Source organism: Vanacampus margaritifer, chromosome 2, assembly GCF_051991255.1.
Source record: "Vanacampus margaritifer isolate UIUO_Vmar chromosome 2, RoL_Vmar_1.0, whole genome shotgun sequence".
Classification (NCBI taxonomy): Eukaryota; Metazoa; Chordata; class Actinopteri; order Syngnathiformes; family Syngnathidae; genus Vanacampus; species Vanacampus margaritifer.
In genome coordinates this window covers 19,743,110-19,768,865 of record NC_135433.1, presented here as the reverse complement: position 1 = coordinate 19,768,865, position 25,756 = coordinate 19,743,110, and the positions used below count along the sequence as shown (strand labels likewise).

General features: G+C 39.9%; 1 protein-coding gene across 1 annotated transcript; it reads right to left on the bottom strand.

The window, feature by feature from the left end:
* Positions 1 to 563: 563 nt before the first annotated feature.
* On the bottom strand, positions 564 to 20,620 carry mylk5 (myosin, light chain kinase 5). The gene is made up of 17 exons (XM_077558912.1): positions 20,387 to 20,620; positions 14,690 to 14,833; positions 12,856 to 13,008; positions 12,571 to 12,738; positions 11,626 to 11,661; positions 10,512 to 10,639; positions 10,164 to 10,317; positions 9,805 to 10,104; positions 8,809 to 8,923; positions 6,981 to 7,184; positions 6,499 to 6,716; positions 5,867 to 5,990; positions 4,672 to 4,824; positions 4,457 to 4,586; positions 3,646 to 3,733; positions 3,415 to 3,555; positions 564 to 1,307 (listed from the first exon to the last, which is right to left on the bottom strand). Exons 1-17 carry the CDS (start codon positions 20,487 to 20,489, stop codon positions 1,096 to 1,098), a joined length of 2,571 nt encoding a protein of 856 aa, XP_077415038.1. The 5' UTR covers positions 20,490 to 20,620; the 3' UTR covers positions 564 to 1,095.
* Positions 20,621 to 25,756: the final 5,136 nt, after the last annotated feature.

The window sequence follows — 25,756 nt, the reverse complement described above, 5'->3', positions numbered from 1 at the left end:
TCCTACGATTACAGTATCAACAATTGTGTCATTCATATTGATTACTAAGTTATTTTAAAGTAGCCTACAAAATATGTAGTTTTTTGTTTTAATCCCACCACTTAATATTATATATCTCATTACTAAACATTTTTTGGTGCAAAATTGTACTAAATTGTTGCAAAAACATTCAATTCATTTTAAATACCGTGATTTCTGAAGTAATCCCTGAATTATACAGGTCTCCACTAATTGACTCACTTTTTTTCTTTTTCTTTTAAATGCTACTTAATGCTTGTGAGAATGCCAACTTTGCAATTGGAGAACATTAAGCCTTTTTAAAGTAAACCTCAAATATGTATCCCCCGGCCCCTCGCTAATTATTATTTTTGTACAAAAATCATACTCATTTCTGTGTGTGCGTGTGTGTTAAAAAAATATACAGTATATATAATTACATCAGTTATAGTACAAAATTATTATGTAACTTCAGGAACATTTTGGAGTTAACTCCGTGAAAGATGCTGACGACCCTTGGACGGACCTCTTTGCACCTTTACAATTAAAACTAAGACAAGGGCAAATTTAACATTTTCAAAACTTTATTTACTATGAAACTAAAAACAATATTTACGTGTTTAAGCGTTCATTTAACTTTTTAAGACATTCCAGGGAGCTCCCTGAGCTTTTTGTTAGAATTTTAAAACAGATTTCTTCAAAGATTAAAAAAATAAATAAAAAATCTATTTTTTTTAAATGTGAATAAACATGTGCTTTAAAAACACTGACAAAGTTAGCAGAGTTTGTATTTTTTTTTTATTTTGAGCTTATAATTTTCCCTTTTAGTGAAAGTGAATATTGGCTCCAGATATCAGTTATCGACCTCTTCGACAACTAATAATCGATATCGGCCCTAAAAAAAAGAAATAAAAAATATCAGTCCATCTCTTATATTTGCTTCGCTAATTGCATCACTTTTTCATACAACATCGACATCCTATTAAATTCTTGTGACAACACCTTGTGACTTCACAGATCAGTACACCTTGATGTTTCCGCAGTATGTTCAATCTGCATCACATGTAGGACGTGGAGTGTATAAAACGTATTAAAAATTTAGTCCGATTCTCGGACAACGAGCGATGCCGAGCAGGAGGTCTCTCCGTGGTCATTGGTGGCCTTGCAGGTGTAAACGTTGGAGTCGTGTGTGCCCGCTTTGGCGAGGATCAACGTGCAGCGGCCATCTTCCTCGTACTCTATCCGAACGGTTGGCGACTCGTCCACGGGCTCCTCTCCGCACAGCCACACCACATCCGGGTCAGGATATCCTGAATTTCAACAAAGATAATACAATTGTAGTCAGATTGAAACAGCACGGGCTACATGCGACTCAATAAATGAAGCAATCCCACACGGAATGCTTTTACGCAACAGTTCAACAAGCACCACTTAGTAGTAAAAGGCGACAAATTATTTGTTTTATTAATCATTTATTTAGCTCCTAATATTTAGCCTAAATCCTGACCCAACACAAATAGTTGCTGCTTCCTGCATAATTCAGATGTGGCATTTTTGTATTAGCTGCCTGACAACAAATTGTTAACTACATTGTGTTGCTCTACCTGTGTTGATTCTCACACTATGGGGTATATGCCACGGAGGAGGCGGGACTTCAGACTTCCTGGTTTTCACACATCGGCTTTGTTTCCGTTTTTTGTTTGGGACGTGTGGGTCCCAGTTTTTGCACTTCCGCCTTTGTGCCCCTCAGTTGCGCATTCCCGTCGATGGATGAGAGTGTGTAGTGTGTCTGTCTCAGTTGTCCAAAGCATTTCAGAGAGTTGACCATTGGCGGGAGCGCGCGGTTGGGGGGCGCAGGGGTGGGAGTGCTAGTGTTGGAACGCGGCCGTCATTGGCCGGAAACGACGCTGATGTGTGGAACCCGGAAGTCGGAAGTCCGTGGCATCTACCCCATTGCTAGCCATTATTATTTTTTATTTTTTTTATTATTATTATTTTTTTTTTTGTCCTTTTTAATTTTTTAATTTATCCTTTTTTTATTTGTATTTTTCCTTTTTAATTTTAAATTTTAAATTTTGGGGGGAAAGCTCAGTATTGTCCATTCGGTAATCTTACCGATTCGACATGTCATCATCATGTCATGTCACGACATTCTTTTTTCAAGTCAACCACCATCTGTCCTTCTGCGTTCCTCTCCTGGATACCAAACTTGCCCATCACCTCCTCCTCACCTTCCTGCACCAACATGTCCATTGAAGTCTGCACCAATGACAACTCTCTCACTTCTAGGGATGCTCTGCATCATTTCATCAGGGTCCAATCTAAAGTTCTCCTTTTCCTCCAGCTCACATCCTACCTGTGGCGCATACCCACTAACAACATTGATCATCACACCTTCAATTCCTAGCTTCAGGCTCATCACTCTATCTGACACTCTTTTTACCTCCAGGGCATTCCTAACAAACTTCTCCTTCACGATAACTCCAGTAGTCCAGTTTCCACCGGCACAATGTAGGTCAACAGCACCGATGGTATGGAAGTCATATATTTGATTTGCATGTTTAATTTGGCCAAAGTTGTACATCGAATGCCCTTCCTGACACAACCCTCTGTATTTATCCGGGCTTGGGACCGCCACAAGAAGACACTGGCTTTTTCGCCCCTTGCGTGTAGTATAAAGTACATTTCGATTGTAGCCATGTATGTTTAATCCTTACTTGAGAAGATAAATAACTTGATATCTAACCAGCTCACATGTCATGTAACCAGCGAGATAACGTGGGAATTTATTTATTTATTTATTAACAGTTTCACAGTACAGCAATCTTACTATCAGGGGCATCTAACCTTCCACGTACTTACAGGAACATCAGAAAACAACACATCAATAAGTTGACATTTTTGGGATTGACTAGCAGAGTAGCTTGCTGGTCTACGCTTCCAGTTGCTCATCATCTGCCACATTGAAGAATCTGCACAACAGTGGTTATTTTTCACCTTTCGGCAGAATAAAACACTGCTCACACGGAATTGGAAGTGGCATTTCTTTCTCGCTTTTTAGCATGCTTGTTGGCCCCCATCCATAAAATTTGGTAAAATCGTTATGCTTAAACCACTCAAATGCTTTATATTGGTCAAATTAACAGTTAAGAACACCTGTGAAGCGCACTATTATTTAAAATTAAAAGTCTGAAAAGTTTTCAATGAACCTGACATGGCAGTTTTGAGGCACACCAAAGATTAATTTCCAAGCAAGGCACATTTTTTGCAATTTTCTAAGACAGTTGTGGAAACATCAAAGACAATTATATAGTCTCCTAATGATGAACCCAACTCACATTCCAAAAGCTTTTAGGGGTAATTTGCCATAAGTCCGTCTCGACACGCTCCATGAAGGGCAAGTGAGCACATACATACCCGTGAGGTGACAGTCGAGGTGAGCGCTGGCCCCCGTGGAGACAATCTGGTCCTGCAGGGTCTTGGTGAAGCGTGGCGGTCCCTGCATCTTGCGCTCCAATGAGAGCAGGGCGTCTTCCGTCTCTGGTGTCATGGGACACTCTGAGCCGGGAAGGAAAGAAGGAAGGATGGATGTGAAACGGCTGATAAGAAAATAAAAGTAAAGAACGAGCGGTCAGGATGATGCTTCACCTTCTGCGGGGCTGGTGGGAGAACAAGTGCTGTCCCCTTTGCTCAGTAAGGCCATTCTCTTCAACGCCAGCATGGCCTTGCCTGCTTTCTGTGAGGACAACACATAGCGGAAATGAACCCTAAAGGCAACATTATGGAAAAGGTACTTTTTAATGGTTTGTAACAAATATTCATGTCTCTAGTGTGCCTGCTTACCATGCAAATAAACGACCAATTAAATCTGCAATGTGTCTTTTGCAAAGTAAGTTACACAACTTCATGTCTTAAGTCCAGTAAATAGTTAGCTAATACGAAAACGTTCAATTACAACAAATTGTAATTGACAAAGCCATCAGTGCATTTTCAATCACTTTATTGAACATGTGGTAACAAAATACACTAAACGCAAGCACAACCTTTTGATGGCATCAACCGACAGTCACTCAACATGTAAAGGTGGCTAACGGTTTAGCCGGTTAACAGCTAGCCAAACTCATTCTTGTTTGCTGTCTTCCACACACATTCAATGTCACAGATAATAGAGTGAAGAACAAAAATAATACCTGCACCTCACATGCATATATGTTGCCGTTATATAAATGAAGCTTTAAAATATACATAAATACTAAATTTGGTCACTACTTTGCGGATTTCCTCCATTATTCTTGTATAATACAAAATGTGCCCCGTGATTGGCTCGTGACCAATCCAGGGTGTACCCCATTTCTCGTCCAACGACACCTGTAAGTCTGACCCCAATGAGAATAAGCAGTAAGGAAAATGGATAGATGTAACTACTGTATCTCCTGTGATAAAAACATTTGCTGTTTACCTTCCATTTCTGCCTGGCGAGAAAGCGCTTCATCTTGTCCTTGGGAAGACTCTTGGTGGAGGCGGGCACCGCCGAGTCAAACGCCGCCATCCACGCGTGAGCCAGGGCATCTTCGCAGGACATGCGTCGCCTAGGAGACGGACACAGGAGGAGGCCGCAACATTATGTACACCTACACACCATAGGATGCCGCGAGTGACGTGTCTCTGGATCACCTGGGGTCTTTCTCTAGCAAGGATCTGATGAAATGTTTGGCCTGGTCCGTGATGTCCTCAAAGCTCTCCTCGTCAAACTCCCACTGGGCTGCCGTCACCAAGGCCAGCGTGTCAGCGTCGCTGCTTCCCTGGAACGGCGACTCGCCACTGAGTCTGCAAACGCGCACACACACAGAGGAATGTGTAAATGTTCATTTATCATGTGTCCACTTGGTGGCAATAATAAATCAAGGCTGGTTTGCGGAACTAGCTCAGATACAGGAAAGGCTGAAAAAATGAAAGGGATCAATAAAAAAAGAAAAAAGGAAAATAAATATTACAAATGAAAAGAAAGGGGAAAAAAGAAAAATGATAGGAAAAAATGAGAAAGAATAAAAAGAAAAGAGAACATAATAAAAAATTAAGTAAAAAGGGGAAAATAATTTAAAGTAAAATGTAATGGAGACAAAATGATAAAAAGGGAAAAATAATAAAAACAAAGGAAGAAAAGAAAAACAAAACTGAACAATGATAAAAGGGAACAAAAAAAGAGGAAATTAAATAAAACAAGATAAAATAACAAGACAAAAAAATTATGGAACGAAAGGAAAACAGAAACATGGAAGAGGAACAAGAACAAGAAAAGAAAAAAGAAAAGAAAAAGTAAAGAAAAGAAGGAAAAAAGGAGAAAATGAAAAATAAGAAAAAATGGAAAAGAATAAATAAAATTATTAATTAATGAAAGGGAAAATAAAAAGAAAAGAAAAGGAATAAGAGAGAGAAAAAAATAAAAAATTAAAAAAGATAAAAGGAGAAAAGGAAAAAGAATGCATTCAAACTATCGCTTTGTACATTTTAGTGCATAAGTGATTCTACTCCACGCCATTCTACGCCAATATTTTGAAAAAATAAAATCACCTATTCACCAAACCAATAGTTTTGACAATCTTTTAAAATAGATCATTTATTAAATGTAAAAAATGCAAATATAATATTTGCCAAAAATAAATCATATATTTACCATAAAGCTCCCTATCTTTTAGTTGGAATCATCCATGTAAAATAAATCGATGCATTGTGCTTGTACTGTAAATGGTTTTGGACTCGTTTTAACGCGGTGAAGTGTCCAAAGGTTGCCCATTATCAACCCCTTGTGTTGACCTTTGCGTTTCAGCGTGAGAATGAATGGGTTCACGGCCAAATATTTCTCACTTACAGTATGTAGCAGATGACGCCGATGCTCCACATATCTGTGGCCAAACACACGGGTTCGTAGTTGATCACCTCAGGGGCCACAAACTCCGGGGTCCCCTGCATCACCCTTAGATCAGTCTTGCCATCTGCCAAACATATAAAGCCAATATATAATGGAAAATGTTGTTTTTGTATACAAATAGTTGTCTCTGGAGTGCCTGCCCACCCATCAAGTGTAAAATTGAATGACCAAGTCAATTTTTTTGGAGCTGCTGTCTGTTTGAGAACAAGTAGCCACTCGCCTAGTCACAAGGCCTTAGCTCGTTCCCCAGTCGTCATGGTAACCAAAGCCCATTGGCCCCATAGAGAAAGGGGTACAAAATACTTTTGTAGTGGACTATAATATCAACTTTTGAACCCGGTTCAATCTCTTATGCAGTGAATTTTCACAATTCCAGTGGAATTGGAATTGAGCCAAGCCATGAGTAATTTCCACCTAAAAAGGGATATAATGTCCTATAGATGCCACAAGATGGCGGCAAATCACCTTATTTATGAGTAACATCCCATTCATAAGGCACCCAGGAAGTTTAGCAAAATTGTAAAAAACAACAACACAAAATGTCTCCTCACATCCACTTTGAGTGCACATACCGAGTTGGGTGGCCAGTCCAAAGTCGATGATCTTGACAGCGGTGCCGCCAGTGTCGACGCACACGATGTTCTCTGGTTTGAGGTCCAAATGGACGATGAGCTGCCGGTGCATGAAGGAGACGCCTTGCAGGATTTGATGCATGTAGCGCACGCTGGCGGGCTCCGTGTGCTCAAAGTTGTCGTCCACAATGCGCTCAAAGAGTTCCCCGCCTGCTATGCTGCACACAAACATTGTATCCGTTGGTATTTTTTAAAATTGATTTATTAAATATTGTTTATTTTTTACATGCATGTTTTTATTCCCATCCACACAAAATATGGAGTAAAAAAAAAATCCTATTTGAAATGTAAATTTAATTTGTCGACTAACAGTGAGAAGCATGGAGGATATGGTCAACCTTTGTGAGCGTCTTTTCTCCCCGCCCAAAAAAAATAACTAAAGTGGCCAAAGATGTGCATAAAAGCAGCGCAACGGTACTCACAACTCCATGACCATGACCATGTCGGGCTTGTGGTCGTAGGCGGCCAGGCAGCGGACCAGCTTGGGATGGTGGAGCTTGTTCATTAGCTCGATCTCCCTGCGGGCCGCCTCCCTCTCCTTGGTGCGTCGGCCTTTGTAGAACTTTCCGGCGCACACGCGGCCGCTCATCCGGTGCTTCAGCTTGAACACCAGCCCAAACTTACCCCTGCGGAAGTGGACAGTGGACAAAAGTATTGGGACATATGTCCACCATGAAGCAACTCTGTATTAGGTCCCTTTTCTTCCTTATATATATATTTTATATTTAAGAGCGACTGGGGCTAGTTGTATCACAGGTAAGTTGTCACGTTGCAATTTTGTTCTCCACCAGAGGGCGCAATGAAAAATTGGAATACTAGTTTTCTTCGTATAAATGGTCAGGGGTTGTGTACTGCCTGAGAAGAGAATAGCACATTGTGAGCTGAGTGGCATTTATCTGTTTTTCACAACCCAAAGTAAAAAATTTCCACTCCATATATTTTTGAAACGAGCGTCGTACATAGACAAATTCTGGCAGCAAATCTTGGACTCGTTAGAGGAGAGATTCAGACATCTTGTCATGCCTCAGTCACTGCTCTGTTTGAAGCTAGCTTTAAACTAGAGCAGGAATTAGCCAACATGGTAGTTTGGGGCAACTTGTCTCAGTCATTTTGGGGTTTGTTGTCACATATGTAAAGATTGGGCCAATGAAAATTGCACCTCTGGCAACTCTGTTTTCGTATGGCAGAATTGTTCTTCAGATGATGAGTCTGATGAGTGAGGAGTTTTGTTTCATTGTTTCAAAATGGATTTTCCAGTTGTTGGAACTAAAGTATGCCCACATGTGAGGACTGGTTTAAGTTTCATGATGAACCATCCAGCCATTAACCAAAATGCTTTGTTTTTTGAAATTCAATTTCATCTCAAATTTCCACTTTAAGGGAAGCAAGACATGCATTTGAGGCTAAGAGCTATGACCTATATGCCAGCAACTCCTAAGGACTTTAATCTATTTCATAATATTTTATATTTTTGCTCAATGGCTATGCTAAATTTTCAAGATCAATGATAAACAATTTCTCTGGCTAAAAAAAATAAGCAAAACAAAAAAAACAGGAGAACAAGGATAATTTTGTCCTAGTTGCAAAATCCAGTGTGACAACTTACCCTTTGGTGGGGCTACATGTCACATGTTCACTCCCTCTATTTGATGGCTTATAACTCTGCACTGACACAAAGTATGCAAATTACATGAATACAAAAATATACCTAAGACTTTCATCTGGTATACATTTTGTTTATATATGATGTATTGATTCCAAGAAATATATATAAAAGTATAAAAAGTGATACAACTAGCCCCAGTCTCCCCAGAGAGAGCAGTGAAAAATGACACAGTCAAGGAATGCAAACCAAATACAGTAACTGTTTTTGGACCCATTTCATGCTATGCTATGCTATACGCTTATGGGTTCATCATGGTTGTGTATATGCTAGATGCAGTGTATTGTGTTGTTAACTTGTTACAGATCAGATTTGACAACTTAATCCAAATGGATTTCAAGTCTCAATTTTAAGTGCTTAGCTGCCATCTTGTGGCATCTATATGTAATTACAAACAATTATTTGTGCCGTTTTGTATAGTGGGGTAAACAGGTTCAGTCCTAATTGATTATGAGGTGTTTCAATACTTTTGTCCACATGTCTACACTGCAGCGGAAGAGCAGATCCATGCCTGTACACGCTTTCCGTTTAATCTCCTTGCCTTGGAATGTTTCCCCACATCCATGCAAAATCAAACAAACACTCACATCCCGAGCTTCTCCTGCACGTCGTAGTGCTCTGTGACTTTGTGCACGGAGTCGATAGAGACAAAAGCTGCGGGGCTGTCCTCTTCCTCTTCTTCTTCGTGTGTTGCCTCGGAATCTAGACAAATAAGAAGCACCAGATGTAACAAAGTCCTCCAGTCTAACAGGGGGACACTTGAAAGACAATCCTTTTTGCTGTAAGGCTTTTCCCCAAAAGGAATTACGGAATTAGTTATTTTTAGTTTCAATTCATTCATTTGTTGTGAAGGTCTTGTTTTAAGCAATTTTATCATGTACAGTAAGTGCAAAAAGAGGTTATTCAAGTAACTGCTAGATACCCTGCATATCATTTTGTTTAAATTTAATTGTAATTATAGCAATATATATATATTTTTTTTAATCTAATCTGATCTATTTCTTAGTTGATCGCTAACATTTAATTGAAAGTCATTTCAGTTGTTTTTGAGCAGCAGCCCCCAACAACAATAGATTGTTTTTAACAGAAATAAAATGACACAAATAAAATCTAAGATTAATAAATAAATAAAATCTATATTCAAATTGTTATTGTTATTGTTTTTAGCTAAGATAGCATAGCCAATTTAAATCTTTGACTTTACCATTGACCTTTTTGACCTATCCTTCATGGTATATTTGTGAAATAAACGAGAAAACCCTACATACATAATTAGGGCAGTCAATGTGAACATTTTAACTTTGGAGATTAATTAAAATGTTATAATGCATTAAAAAATAACTTGAGAAATAATCGTTCTGTTGAATAATTGCATTTCAAAGGAGAAGAATTCCATTCTATTTGATGATTACGTTGATTCCAAGATTCCAAGCAAATACTGTATATGCTATAAGATAAAAATTAGATTAACAGCGATTAATTACGGAAAATTGTGCGATTCATTGATTTAAAAAAGTATTTATCGTTTTCGGATATATTAATACAGACAAACGTAAACATAACATTTATATAAAAGCGCCCACCCTTGTGGTCCATGGTGACCCCAGGTGATGCTGGTCCAGGCTCACTGACCCCCACCGCGTTGTAGGCCTTAACCCGGAAGCAGTACTCTTCCTCAGGCTGCAGGCCGCCGCACACCCTGTACGACGTGCTCGCACACTGGGCCGTGAGCTCGCTCCACTCCTGGCCCTCGGGTCGGACCTCCACCACGTAGCCTAGCACGGCGCTGCCCCCGTCGTAGCAGGGCCCCGACCAGGACAGCACTAGGTTCTCGGGGGACACCAGGGAGACCAGAGGACAGGAGACGGGCGGCTGCGGCTTGTCTGATGAACAATGTTTACTTACATGTTGCACTTTGTGATGCGTGTGTGTGCATGCTTACCTATGACGGAAAGGGTGAGTGTGTGCTGGGCCGAGCTCTTGCGGTCCTTGACCAAAATAGTGTAGCGGCCCGTGTGCTCTGCTCCCGCCGCGGCCAAGACCAACGTGCTGCTCTCGTCCGAGTTCTCTGTCCAAACCTCTGGACCGTCCACTAACTGCGAGATAGTCACCCAAAACAAACAACATGCACAAACGTCAATACATGCACACATGGTACACATGCTGTGAGAGGTCATCAGGGTTGCAGCAGGAAATGAGAAATGAGATGCAAATTAGATGGCAGGAGGCGCAATAAACTTGCGCATGCAACAGTTGCCACTCATAAATAGCAACCATAACAAAACAGCACCTGCTCCTTGTTTCTTATCCAGCAGGACACCACAGGGGGGCTGCCGGTGAATCGACATGTGACGCGTGCCGGATGTCCCGCCTTCACCTCCACGAATTGTGGCGGCTTCTCCAAGCGCAACACTGGACCTGCCCAGACGAATGACAAAAAAACAAAACAATGCATAAAACAGATGATGTGTGTTTGCAGTGAGCGCGTGGAAAACTGTGGCAGGAAGCTGGCGTGTTGCATAAACACAAAATTATGTCAATAAAGAGCTGCTGTGCTGACAAATGTATCAAGTAGATAAAAAACAGAACAGATTCAGTTCCTGTGGATAGCTATATAGACACCCAAACACTATTTTCATTCACGGCTCTGTATTAAATATAACGCACGTACGTATTATATTCATTATATTCCTAATTGATCATCTTAAAAAAAATATTAGTAGATTTGAATTATTTATTGGCTACATAGTACTGAGACATAGGACTGTCCCGATACTTTGTGCATTTATTATTGTACACTAGGGGTGGGAATATTTCTCACGATTCGATTCAATTTTGATTTTTGAGCCTGCGATTCGATTCAGAATCGATTTTCGATTAAGAACGATTTTGCTTCAATCTACAGATGTGCAAGGAATTGTAATGATCTACTCCAGTCTGACTCGCTAATGCTAATTAGCGCGCTACTTGCGGCACTTTTATCACTCAAAAGAACGGCTCCACACTGCAAAAAAAAAACTTTCATTGGAATAACTTGATCTTGACTTTTTCCTTCTACTGTCTAATGTGGCTACAACTTAACATTGTATTAGACCGTGTGGAACCACACTGCCCCTCAGTGGCCAAATCGGGTACAACAGCGTATGAACAGCGCTCCAAATAACGGCACACACAAACAAAAGCAAGACAGTATAAAATAATTTAAATAATAGCGATTTTGGGACAATTAAAATCGATTCTGAATTGTACTTAATGAGAATCTTGATTCTTATGAGAATCCATTTTTTGGCACACCCCTACTGTACACACCAACTGATAAAATTGCTCAGCAAATATACAGTACTGTACAAAGAAGCACAGCAGATTATAGCATTAAGCAAGGAGTAGAAAACAATGTCTCTTACCTGTCCCTGAGTTGGCTCTCTTCTTCGGAATGACCTCTGCAAGGGAAAGACAGGATGTTTTTTAGAAGGAAGAATGGTGGAGGTGTGTGATATTGTAGTATTTATTCCATAAATGGCACGGGTAATCTTAGGAGAAATTTCCTGACGTCTCTGTGCTGTGTGGTGGCCACACGAGCACCGGAGATGTTTTCCTGTTTTTTCTCCCACAAGACATTTTGCTCAGGTCTCAAGGAGTCCTTTTTTGGAAGAGCCCTGGAACTGGTCAAAATGACCCTAAAATGGCCGCATCAAACCAAAATGACAGACCTCCTTTGTCTGTTCGTAAATGGGTTCTTGCAACTTTTTTTGTTGTTGTTGTGAGTCCAGTCATGATAGATGTTGCTCATTGAAAATTGCGTTGAGGGATAAAATTAAGCAAAAATAGCAGACTGTGTCTTTTTTTGTTTTGGTGGGCTGACTTCTAAGAAAAAAATCCAAACAAATGTCATATAGCTAAATCTAGAAAACATCCAAAATGGCCACTCAAAACAGAATGACAGGCATTTTGTGTTTTACAGCATGGGCTCTTGAAACTTTTTTGTGGGTCTACTAGTGACAGACATGTAGGCCTATACCGATTTTTAATGTTGCTAGGTAAAACTGCGCCTTCATGGGCTGAATGTCCCCCAAAATGCTGAAGGGCACCCCCCAAGATCATCATGGGGTTTTGTGACTTTTTTGTGGCTCTGTTTATAATATTAATAATAATAATACTGCTACTGAAACTACCCTCAAGGGCTGCATTTTTAAAAACAAATTCCGACTTCCTGTGTCTTCTTTTGGCATGGCTACCTGAGACTTTGTTGTGGGTCTAATCATGATAAACATGCTAACCAAATTTAATGTTGTCAGCTAAACTGCTTTTGGGGCTGTACAGTTTTTTCAACCCCCCCAAAAAAAATTAACCTCGTGGAGAAGAGACCGGACTCTGTGGATCAGAGCTGGTAGGGGAAGTTCCAGTGGACCCTCTGGAGCTGCGTTGAACTTCATGAGGAGACTGAGCTGGCTTCCCGCTTCCCATAATGCTCTTGTTTGCAGAAGCTCGACTCTGCAGGCCACAAATAGTTTCAAAGTCTGTTGGGTCAGAAAACGGTAAGATAAGATAAGAGTTTAATAGTTTGACAAGACAAGTAGAGTAGAAGACAATAACACAGTTTGTTCATTTAGCGAGGCTTTCTCATCGGCCCTCACCTGTAACAAACACAGCGGCGCAACAGGAAGTTTTCCCCGCCGCGTTTTCCGCCACACAGGTGTATGCGCCGGCATCCTCCGGCAGGCACTCACGCACAACCAAGCTTACGTTGCCGCCATCCTGGGCGGGAATTCCGAAACGGGCCGTCTCACCTGCCGGTAGGGGACGAGCAAGGGCCGCTCAAGTGTTTATAAGAAGAAGTAGTGTTTTTTTATGGTGAGTGAAGAATCTGATTAGTCACTGGGTTACTTTTCTATAAACGGATTTTATGTTGCTGACGACGTATGCCCTGATCGTTGTGCCAAGACTTTCCTGCAACCCTTCAGGTTTCAGCCCACTACCACGAGTTCTAGGTTAAAAGTCAATTCCAACTATTTGTATTGTCTGGTAAACTGATGGTCCAGCATATATGCATGTCAGGTAACCAATGGCAACGTGGCCATTGCTGGGGTCAGATTTGTGTCCGTGGTTTTCTAGCAGGAATTGTCATCCCGCCCTTTTCAAAGATTTCTCTATGGCAAAGAAACGATCCTCTTGATCATGATGGTCATGTTAGCAGAGAGCCAACATCAATTTTAGAATCATTTTTGAAAGACTTTGAAGGGACTGCAACATGAAAAATCATCTTTTTGGAGCTTTTAGCCATGTTAAAATGCTAATTCCTCACCAAAAACATGACCAAAGTTGTGTTTTCCTCCGTTTGCCCCAGTCTGAGAAATTCTAGGTTATTCTGCTCTCCGAGCACCAGCCCCTCCCAACCTGAGAAAATGAGCTGTTTGAAGTCATTGCGTGCGGCTTCACCCCCGCACCGCCTCTGCGGACAAAACTCACGCCCACTTTCTCTGAGACCTCCATCCATGGGATAATGACAAAAGTAGCCTTTATCAATAAGCATTCTGTCCAAATTAATTCAAAGCAATCAATTATTCTTCACATTTGCAATGCCGAAGTGCAATGAAATGACAATTGGCTGTCTTAAAATCCATTGGCTGACATTAGTGTAAACTACCAGTAAAACATTTGCGCTAATGGGTTTAAATTAATGGATGGTATAGTTGATAGTGCACTCGCCCCCTAAACAACAGGGCGCGGGTTCGCGACCCCCTGTGGGGCTTTTTCTTCTTCTTTCCTCTAACCTCGCTGCTCCCGTCCTCTTCCACGATTTTCTTGCGTTTTGTTTCAAATGTTTATTCAAGAATTGAGGGCTTGCGTGACCAAACGCAGAGATCTAGCAGCCCGTGATTTTTTTAATTATTATTATTATTTATATTTTTTTAAATTTATTATTTTTAGTATTAAAATTTAGAGTCCATTTTTCGTGGGTGTTGCGCGAAGCAGCCGGCTCGAGAGCCGCAGGGGGAGAGGCGGGGTTTTACTGACTTCCGGGTACGAAAAATAGCCACCGAAATAACTCATATTTCATAAGAAATTACATTGCGATTGTGTCAAAGGTGAGATTTCGTCATTATATGCCTATAGTCAACTGTGGAAGGTCTTAAAATACCACGGTGTAGTCCCTTTAAGAAATTGTAAAAATGACCTAAAAATGACCACATCAAACCAAAATGGAAGACTTTGTCCTTTCAGGCCTGCCTTACAGACTTGAAAACAGATGTAGCATCTGTTTTGATTCTGTCACCCTCTTCAAATATTTAGGGATTATTCTTCAATAGCAAAGCGTGAAACCTGACCATTTTGAAAACATTTAGATTGTGAAGGGGGCCAAGTTGGCTGCATGGCTAAAAGCTCATTTTAACCAATGCTTTGATGGATTGTTTTTAACATGCCTCTCTATTTTCATTTTGACAGCCATTGCTTTGTGTCCATCCTCACCATTGTGCAACCATGTGACTTTGACGGGTTGACTCCCAGAGAGGACGCCGCTCAGGGCGATATCGTCGCCTTCATCCACGCAGCAGTCCCGCAGAGGCCGCACGAAGACGGGTGGGTCGACGCGCTGGTGAGAGTGAGGAGCGCCTGGAAAGGACGCAAACCGGGGGATGTAAACACCACAGTTTACAGTATACATGCGCAGATTATGCTCAATAGTGGTCTTGTGCTGTATCGTCTTAAAAGCACATAGTTAAAAATTTAAACCTATTCATTTAAACTTGAATTATTTTTACTTTAAATTCCAAATGATTAGGTTCACTATCACGCTCTTGCAGATCTGGCTGATGGGCTGATCATTTGAATCAGGTGTGTTGGAGGACAGAAACATCTAAAACATGCAAGACTGGGCCGTCCAGGATCAAAGTTTAAGACCTGTGGCGCTGAAATGAAGTTAAGTTATGTTGGCTTACTAGATAGGGTCACTTTTTTGGCAACATGTAGCCGACCTCATCATTTTTAACTCATTTACTGCCATTGACAGCTATAGATGTCAAAAAATCATTTGAACTATTTTTATTAGTTTATTTTTTTCCATTTTTGTTAACAAGAATATGAAAACTTTTCTTTTTTTTTACATTTAGAACAGATATCAAATTTGTGATTAATCGTGAGTTCACTAGTGAAGTAATGCAAATAATTACGATTACAAATTGTAATCGCCTGATTTCTTTCTTTTTTTTAAAAAAAAATAGGGGCGTCAGGCAAATACTATTTTTAATCGTAATTAATCACATGACTTCAATAGTTAACTCACGATTAATCACAAAATTTTTTTTATATCTGTTCTAATACAATATAAAAAAAACACTAGGTTTTCATACTCTTGTTAACAAAAGTGGGAAAAAATGTTAAACTAATAGAAATAGTTAAAATGAATTTTTGACGTCTATAACCGTCAATGGCAGTGAATGAGTTAATAATTGATAAAGCATTCCCCCCAAACCCCCCCCCCCCCCCCACCACCACCACCACCTTCACACGCACACACGCACACCACCAACACCACCCCACGCCCCATCTAGCTGCAGGAAATGCTGAATAACTATCAACAGCAAGTGATGTCACACATAACACTTGTGTTATGGTTGACCTTTTCAGTACACTTGTAAGAAGATTGTCAGCAGCGCTTTTCACGCCTCGTTGACATCAGCACTGTCACTTTCAAGGGTGAAGAAAGCTCTTTGACTCAACTTGTTTCTGCTTTGAACAAAAAATAACACCGCTAAGAACACTTTTAGAGAAGATAAGTGCAGACAAGTTGAGGAAACACACACAGAATGGGAACGGCTAAGGTCATAAAGGCACTGCAATGGGAAAACATGTTAAATTGTTAAATGAATGTCCATTATTCTACGCCACACTGTATTACATATCAAATATGACAAAATAAGTCATTTGTGATGCACATGATGCAGAGTAAAGTGCCCACTCATTTTAGATTTAGACTCTTTAATGGAATTCTCTTAAGCAGGGGTCTATTTCACAAAGCAGGTTTAGTAAAAACTCTGGGTCAAGAAACCCTGAAATGTGGGAAACTCTTTTCCGTTTCAGAAAGAGAGGTAACTGAAACCAGAGAAAAAGATGTAACTCTAGCATGTTTCATTAAAAAAAAGGGTCATTTAAGCTCTCGGTCAATTACCGTAGTATATATATATGTTCCATGAACCAAACCTGGTCGGTTGCAGGTTTTCCACACTGAACCTCGAGGTTTTCTCTGTCCCCGCCTCCTTTCAGCCACATTTCTTCATTCATATAGTACGCTGCGGCGAGTTTTTGCGTAAATACGCCTATAGTCTATAGCGTAAAGTCCTTTTTTGTCACAAACATGGCATGTCCTTTTGACAATGACCCTATTATGAAGGTGCCGCATTATTGCGCAGGGAATGAAATATTCGTCGTGAGCAGAGATATGCTGGCATTTCCGCACAGTTATCTTTTTGAACGGTACCGTTTCACATCACAATCCATCACAAACATACACAACTTAATCTGTCCTTTTATTTGCAACATTACCAGCCAAAGTCATGCGCTCACATCACAGCATATATTGTGTGTTGCGCTCCGCTTTTTATTTTATAACCGTTTTTTTTATATTTCACCTTAAATCAAGTGCGCTTCTCCCCCGCAGGATGGCACCCAATTGAAATGAAATAATGAGCTACCATTCAACAGGTTTCCCCTGTAATAACATTGTGATTGCAAAGGACTACATTTAAGTGTAGCATTGACCCGACACCCGAGCAGCAACGTTCTCCCACGCTGCCTTCCTCTATGGGGAGCGATGTTGCACTTTTTTTCTAAAGACATGTTCAAATTCGCCATATGATTGCATTAACATTTTCAGTTAAGAGGTGTAAAAAAAAACAACAACGCGGAAGCAGAGGGCGGCCCCGCGCACTGCGCTTCCCCGTTGCCATAGTGACTCGACGAATCGGGGCTCCATTGATGTGGACTTTTTAGTGCATTGGCAACGCCAGGTGAAACAACTCTGCGTTGATATAACTACAGTACCTCAAATCAGCTGTCCTGGAACCGAAAACGCAGTTTCCTATGACAGGGCATGTCAACACGCTGTTAAGGGTTCGTCTCAGTGTTTGTTGAACATGTTTTGCGAAATGGACCACAGGTTAAATTGCTCGCTCGGTAACAGCGCTCTGAAACCTGTAATCCCGATTTGACATTAAGGTTTAATGTTAGTGTAGTTTAATGTTTGTTTGTTTTTTCAGTCACAGTTTTTAGTAGAACATCTCTTACTACATTAAAAACAATTTACCAGCAGGTGTAGTTGAGTCATAGATAACTAACAAACCTAACATTTTTGTAATAATTAATTCAAATAAGTGTTTTAAAAAAATAGCATTGTGCAGCAATTACTGAGCTCATTCATTCTGTGAAAAAAAACAGAGTCTGATTCAGGTGGCCCTTAGTTAAGGATGAAGCCAGCACAAACACAATCTTCTTCTTCCTCTGATCATTGAATCGGTGGAGGCTGATGTCTGTGGATCTCACTCTGCTTCATCTATCCTTCCTTCCTATCCTCAGTCTTTCCTTGGGTCTCTTGAGGTCTCCATAATTTGTTGGAATTTAGATGTTTCTGGGGTTGGTGAAAGATTCTGGTTGGTAACCCGGTGGGTAGTAGGTGATAGTAGTTTGGCTAGTTTGGTCGGTGCTGGATTTCAGATTTCTTTGATCATTCCTCGGGTCTTTGATCCTTCCTCGGGTCTCGTGACAACCTCACGACTCTAGCTGGATTCTGAAGTATTCGGTTTAGGTGAACGATATGGGATTTTTAATAGGTTTTAGGTGAATTAATGAGTACACGCATGCACACGCACACCCGCACATGCACATACTCAGGCACATACAAAAAAAGAGGGATAAAAAAAAGAGAAAGAGCAATGATAATGACATGTTGAATCGGTAAGATTACCGAACGAACAATACTGAGCTCTCTCTCAAAAAGAAAAACAATAAAAAATTAAAAAATAAAAATAAATATATAAAGCAAAACCAGAGTGAGATGTAGAAGAAAACGGAAAACAACCATTTGAACGGATCGAAAAATAGCCAGAATGGCAAAGACTTAATCAATGATCAGCTCCATGGAGATCAAAGATGGTCTGAAGTTACTTGACAATTAGAAGACGCCTGTGTGAAGCTAATCTATCAGCAAGAAGCCCCTGCAAAGTCACAATGTAAAAGAAAAAAAAAAAGACGTGCTGAAGTGGATGCATTTTTCCAAAGACAACATCAACTGGCCTAAAGAGAATTAGAGAAACATTTTGTGGACTGATGAAAGTATAATTGTTATTTTCGGGTCCAAGGGCTACAGCCAGTTTGTCAGATGACTCCCAAACACTGAATTCAAGCCACAGTCCACTCACGGTGACAGTGAAGCATGGTGGTGCAACCATCATCATATGGGGATGTTTCTTTTATTATGGTTGGTGCCAGGCCTATTTTTCGCATACTAGGGGTCATGGATCGTGTTTGCACATTTCAAAATACTTAAAGAGGTTATGTTGCCTTATGCTGAAGAGGCTTTGCCCTTGAAATTAGTGTTTTAACAAGACGGCAACCCCAAACGCACCAGTAAGCGAGCAGCATCAACAAAATTACACTGGAGAAGTGGCCAGCTCAATCCCCGGACTTTAACCCTTGGGGCTGACATCAAAATTGCTGTTTCTGAGGCAAGATTAAGAAAAGCAGACGAGTTGTGGAGTCTGTTGTCAAATCATCCTGGGCTGGAATACCTGTTGTCAGGTGCAAGACGACTCCATGCAACACAGATGTGAAGCAGTTCACACAAACAGTGGCTATACAACTAAATATTATTTTAGTGGGTCACAGGAATGATAAATCCAGGAAAATTTGAGTTTATAAGGTTAATATTATATTCAAGTTTGTAAAGAAAACTATAGACACTGTTATGTTTTTAACAGCACAATTTTAATTTTTTTTAAAATAATTTTCTGTAAAGAAATTCAAAAATTGTTAAATGTTTCTTCATGTTTTGGTTTAGAATTTCATGTGCAGCATTCCCAATGCATAAAAATAAAAACTATAGGATTACTACTGCAAGATTTTGAGCTTTTTAAATGCACTGTTTTATTTTGAACGCAACTGTATGTACAGAGAAAGTTGCAGTGCTCAAGATATTGATTAGTTTATTGAACATTGAACATATAAATGCAATACAAAATATAAAATAAAAGTGAAAGAAAGAATATAAGAGTTAAAAAGGAAAATAATTATTAGTAAAGTCAAAATTTACATGTTCAAAGTGAATAGAAAGAAGTACAAGAACCCCCACTAATTTATAACTTAATTTATAAAAAGGGATGTGACCAGGTCACCAATCTTGTTCATGTTCCAAAGAAGTGTTAATGGTCTAAACTGTTATTAATAAAGGTGGAGAAGAATGGATTAATTGTTCTTTTGTTGAATATTTGAACCACTTTTTTTTTTGTGGAATACTTGATGCAACCAAAACACACCATACATAAATTGAGTTTGAGACCCCTGCTCTATAGGGGTTGAGTATGGATTAGATTAACGTTGCCTGTTAAAACCTTACACTTTTTGGATCACTGCTCTGTATTAACATGAAACATAAACATAAAAATACTTAGGAAGAAATAAAACAAGCCTCTTATGGGGCCCATAATGTAGAGAGAGTGTCCACAGACTTTTCTGTATTAGCAGGTAAAATACTTTCTCTATAGAGTTTAAGACTGACATGACCTATCAAAAACATTACACTTATTTGATTGCTGCTGTAAAACAGCAAAAAAGGGAAAAATAGTGCCATCTGGTGTCTATGATGTAGAATGCATGTGAACATTGTGAACTTCTTTAGCAGGTAAAATGTTTGCTCAATAGGGTTTAAGTCTGGAGAAAACGTTCCACTTACTGAAATGCTTGTTGTTTTATTGCTGTATGATAATTGATTGCTCAATAGATCGATCAATCAGTTTGGTGTCAACTTTCTATGGACATACAGCATATATATCTGTCAACTTCTGAATTCCTTTTGCTGCTCACTCCAACCCATGACATAATCGAAGTAAAGTATCAGCTTGCTGACACTAATTTCAAAGCCTCACCTCCAATAAAATAATCAAGCAGTGCGCTCACCGTCTGTTGTCACTCTGTCGGCGCTTCTCGGCGTGTTCCCAGACTTGATGCGCATCCTGAAGGTGGACACGTAACGCTGCTGTCCTCCTGCGTCCACGCTCATGTTGCCTGCTTCCTCTTGTGGTCTGCTTGAATTTAGATTCTCATTTCCCCCCGGCAGCTGACTTCCTGTCTTCTTGCAGCCGACGTGCGACAAAACAAGGCCGGCTCGCAGTGTCTCCTCGCACCCTCCCCACTGGATCCGGCCTGACTCCACCCTCCCACTCGCAGCGCTGCCACCAACCTGCCCGCTGCAAGCACCTTATCAGCACTCAAAAGCCCGTTCAGCATATAAACAAGAGGTGGAGACTTATCTAGAGCCGGCCAGCCAAAGGTCTCATTGTGCTCATTATTTGTTTCACTGTTTGCCGCGGCTCACTTATCAAACAGCAGAGTGTGCTGGTGGTCTGTGGAGAGGGGTCATCGCTCACCTGCGAAAGGCTCGTAAATCCGTAAGCATGTGGACACCTGCCTCTTTAAGAGTGGGAGATGTGACGTCTTGCTTTATAACGTCGCCATGCACCTGCTGCGCAAGATGCCTCGCAGGCGTTTCCTCTCATCCCCCTGTGGAGAACATCTGCTGATCAGGTGGCACCTCAATTGGCATTTATGGACATCACACCCAGGAATCTGTCCCCCGCCCCTGCTCAAATTCCACACCAGTGAGCTCACAGAAGACCGCAAAGGGCTCAAATTCCCAAAATCAAACATTGACTGAAAAGCTGGAAAGCACAAAGGCTGTCAACCTGAAGCTTGGCCTGCTATCTCCAATTAGTGCTTCAAACACTGTGCAGAAGAGTTTCTGCACAAAATAAGCAATACTATGGTGAATTCCGATATTTGTCTCTGAATACATCATACATCTTTGAGGCTAATTGCTGAAAACATGCAAAGGCTGAGAACTGCAGTTGTAAGATATAACCCATAAACAGTTTTTCACCTTTTCAGTTCACCGTTTTTTTAGTGGCAAAAATGTCACATATAGTGACGCCGTTTTGAGTTTGGCATGAACACCCAACCTCGCCATAAAAGAACCTTCATCAGCGGTTATCTGGCACAATTGCGACATGCAGTTAACTAGCTAGACAGTCTACACCCTGAAAACGTATCTCCAGTTCCGCTGGCATGGCTGCTTTAGACCGCTCCGTTGTCAGCCACAAGTGTGTGCAAATAAGAGAGACATCTCCATAGATTGTCTGTTAGAGGACTATTTTTCCTTTATTGTAGTCATTTTCTGTTGTGCTAATTTCTCTTGTATGGTGGGCTGAGGGAAAGAAGAAAGAATTTGTCAACCACACATTCGCCTACAATCAGACAAACGGTCATTGTCTGGCCAACAAATAACAAATACTTTGCACATGAACAGCAAATGCAGCTGACTGTGATTGATACGTTTTATTTGGTGTGACTCAGAGCTGACCATAAAAAAAACACAAAAACTGTTCACGCTCACGCAGCACAAAACACAACAAAAACATTCAGCATCATGGAGTGCCTTAATGCCGACTCATTTTGTGACCATTAGCACGCCACATTTGACAAATCTAGCCAGGAAGGATAATTTTTACACTAAATTCAACATTACATACCTGAATTTAATAAGTCAAAGATAAATCTAGCATAAAGAGTCCATCCAGCATCATGACGTGCTTTAATGCAGACCCTTTATATTTCAGTGAACTCTCGACAATTAACATTTTCAAGAGGAATGAGCAATTTTAAAATGTTTTATGGAGTTTTAGAAGAATTATATTGTAATTTTATAATTGATAGTAACATTAATATTAGAATTGTTGTCAAGGAACTAATAACTTTTGGGAAAAAAGGAAAAAAGATTGCTGGTTTGTAATAGTCAGAATTTTACAGGGAAAAAAGTGGACATTTTTTTTTATTAAAAACAAAACAAAAAACTACTGTATCGTTGTCATAGCCTGACTTTTTAACCCAAAAAGTTATAAAAGGTTATGCATAATCTTGTAAAAACATAAAATAAAATAAAACCTGACTTCATTTTTATATTTGTATTCTTTCGAATGATCAAATGAATACAATTAACACAATTTCAAAATTACAACTTTTTCTTGAAAAAATAACTAAACAAAAATAACTACAAAGTAAATATAATGTTCTTTCAAAACAAAAAAAACCCTTTATAATATCCCTTTCGTATTAACATTTATAATTAACTGGCAGCCATCCAATGGGAAACGTCTTTCTTTGAGTGTACAGATGAGCGCTATACAAATCTGATGCATTAGTATTATGATTATTATTATTATTATTATTATTGGTTAGCGAGTAAGCGGCTTTTGTTTATACTGAATAGTCCTCTCAACAGAGAGTAATATAATGGCAGATGACATTTTGATCCTCAAACATAATTGGTTTCCATAATTTCCAATTGGAAAAATGGCTTCAAATCTGTAGCTGACCATCGCATGAAGGGGTTCCACTGTCCAACGGTGCCAGGGAGGAGCCAGACACAATAGAGTCTGGAGCCTCTCCCACCACCTCCGCCAAGTGGTCTCCCCCCTCGACGGGCCTGATGGAATGCGTGCAGGCGGTCTCTCTCTCTCTCTCGTCCCTGGAAAAACAACCGCTGTGATGTGCAATTATCCCACCACGGCTGCTCCAGTGTCAACATGAACAGGGGTCCAGATGGAACCTGCAGATTGACACGGAAGAGGCCGCAAAGAATTTTCCCTGGAAACAGTCTTTCTTCTATGTAACAAAATTTAAATTTATAAAAAACTTCAGGTTTGGTTGCAGATAATGCAACTATGCAAGACTGCATCTATCATTGCGTGCAAGGAACAAGATGACTATCTAATTTTTTATCTGTATATTTCATTGAGGAAGTGGTTGCTTCAAAGTCCAGAAACAATGTGGGCAGTTTTGCTATCGAGCATTTCATAATTTCATGGCGTGTAAAGTACTCATGCTTGAAATGCAGCAATTTATTTCCTGCTTTCACAGTTACTTATTGGTATGTGAGCAAAACTAAGAGAGCAGCCATGAACATGAACAGGCCCTCGCACCCTTTTAATGGGGAATCCTCCAAATGAAGGTTTGAAGTCACTGAATATCTTTGGCGAGAAAGCTCAGCAATCTAGCCCTTTTGTCAAGGCCACATGAATTCCCTTGTAGAACCGAAATGGCCAATTTCCTGTTCAATTCTGGGCATGGAACCTTGAGACTTTGTCTTGTGTTCTTTTATGAACGACACATCCACCAAACTTTGTGTTGATTGGTGAAATTAATGTCAGGGGCTCCTTTTTTCTCTCAAAGAGACTGAATGGCAAATGACTACTTCAAACCAAAACTCCTGCCTTCTTGTCGAATTTTGCTCACGCATTAAGTTGCCTTGAAACATCTTGTTTTGCTAAATATGTCCACCCAATTTCGTGGACAACTGTGGAATTGATGTGGGCCGGGGCCTGCTATTTTTCTAACTTTCTGGTCACTCTAAGTGAGAAATGATTGTTCCAAACCAAAAAAGCGGACTTCCTGTTCACTTCAAGGGTCATTGAAACTTTTTTGTATTTCCTATGTTCGACGGATCCACCCAAGTCAACTTTCTGTCGATTAGTGGAACTCATGGTGCCGGGGCCTGATTTTTTTTCAAACTTTCAATGGGCTATTACTGAATGAGCTTTGGGAGCTGTTGCATTCTGGATCCCTAAATTAAATGAATTTTCCCCTCAAATGTGAAGCCCACCAAAAGGGTAACGGCACAAATTAACGAACGTCTCCTGAGCAAGCTGTACAATTGAACTGCACTGCCCTCTATCGTCTATTTACCTGCACTACAAGGCTTTTTTTTTTGCAGAACGTGGCAACCTTGTAGCAGCAAATAAAGATTTGTTAGTAGCACACAAAGTTGACTTCATCCTGTGTCCTGGTCGTGCCTGCCTTCAACTTTCAGCAGCGGCATGACCAATCTTGCAAGGGGCTGTGAAACTGCTGACCTCTGACCTTACTTCAGCTTGTCTCAGACGCACGGAAACTGTCAATGTGGCCCTCCAGCTCCGGGCAGAGATGAGGCGAGGAGATAACATTGTTTTCTTTCTTAGTCTGTTTAAGCAAACCCTGAAAGAGAACACCCTTAGAAAGTAATACACACAGTATGTGACTTCCTTTTTTTGACCACATTAACAGGCTAGAGAATCTAATTTAATTTTATGAGACCATGTGAAGAAATCAAATGGCAATTTTTCATAAAGAAATTATTATTTTATTTTTTAAAGATTTTATTTCTGTAATTATATGACTTCAATTTCGTAATATTTTATGACTTTTAGAAAATATGACTAGAAAATTTCAGACTATCCTTGTCACTTTCTCATAAAATACCCTTAATATTACAAGTTGTCCAAACATTAATTGCATAGTTTAATTCGAAAAAAATATTGTTGTTCTTATATTATGATTTTTTTCTGAGACAATAAGACTTTATTCTCACAATGTAATGGCTATGTAAAGAAGAAGAAAAATTATTCTAACTTCAACTTATTTTATGGGGAAAAGACTATCACAAAGAATTATGACATTTGTCTTCCAATATTGCAAGTTTCTTAAAAAAAAAGAAAGGCTATTATCTTGAGAAATGATCACTTACTATTATCATACTATGTCATACTATTAAGATTTCTTTTCACCCAGAGAAAGGTGACTTTTCCCTCATGATATAGAATAAAAGTTAAAAGCCTTATAGTTATTGTTAATTATTTGAACTGTAACTTGTTTATAAAAAAAAAAAAAAACACCCAGCCCACTCCAAAAAGTATTTGTAACCTTGTAATTTATAACTATTTTGTCTGTAAGGCAATAATACAACTTTATTCTCCTAATATTAAGATTTTTTTTTTCTTTGCAGAGTGGCCTTAAAAACGTGAGTTTCTTGTTGTAGCAAAAGCATAATAACAGCAGATGGCACTATTTACCGTAACAACTGTGAGCCTCGTGACATCAGCAAGGCAACAAAACAATCAAAAGCAAGCCTTTCCAAAGAAATTCTTATTTAGAACTCATCTCGTTACGCTGCCAATGTCTTTTTAATTGGCCTCAATTGCTATACTTACTTTTGGAAAAGCAACAACAACAACAACTCATACTCAGTTTTGAGAGCAGCTTCAAAAGTATTGGGCCGCACCTTTTAAATATTGACAATAAATGCTTCAATGTACCTCAATTAGTTGCCATGAATCTTATCTCTCAAGATTCTGACCAAGTGTATGCTTTCAGCAACAATGCAAGGACCCTGAAGAAGGACTGCGAAGGCAAACGTTGTGATAGAAAAGGGGTGGCGCTACATTTGGGCTGGGATGGGCC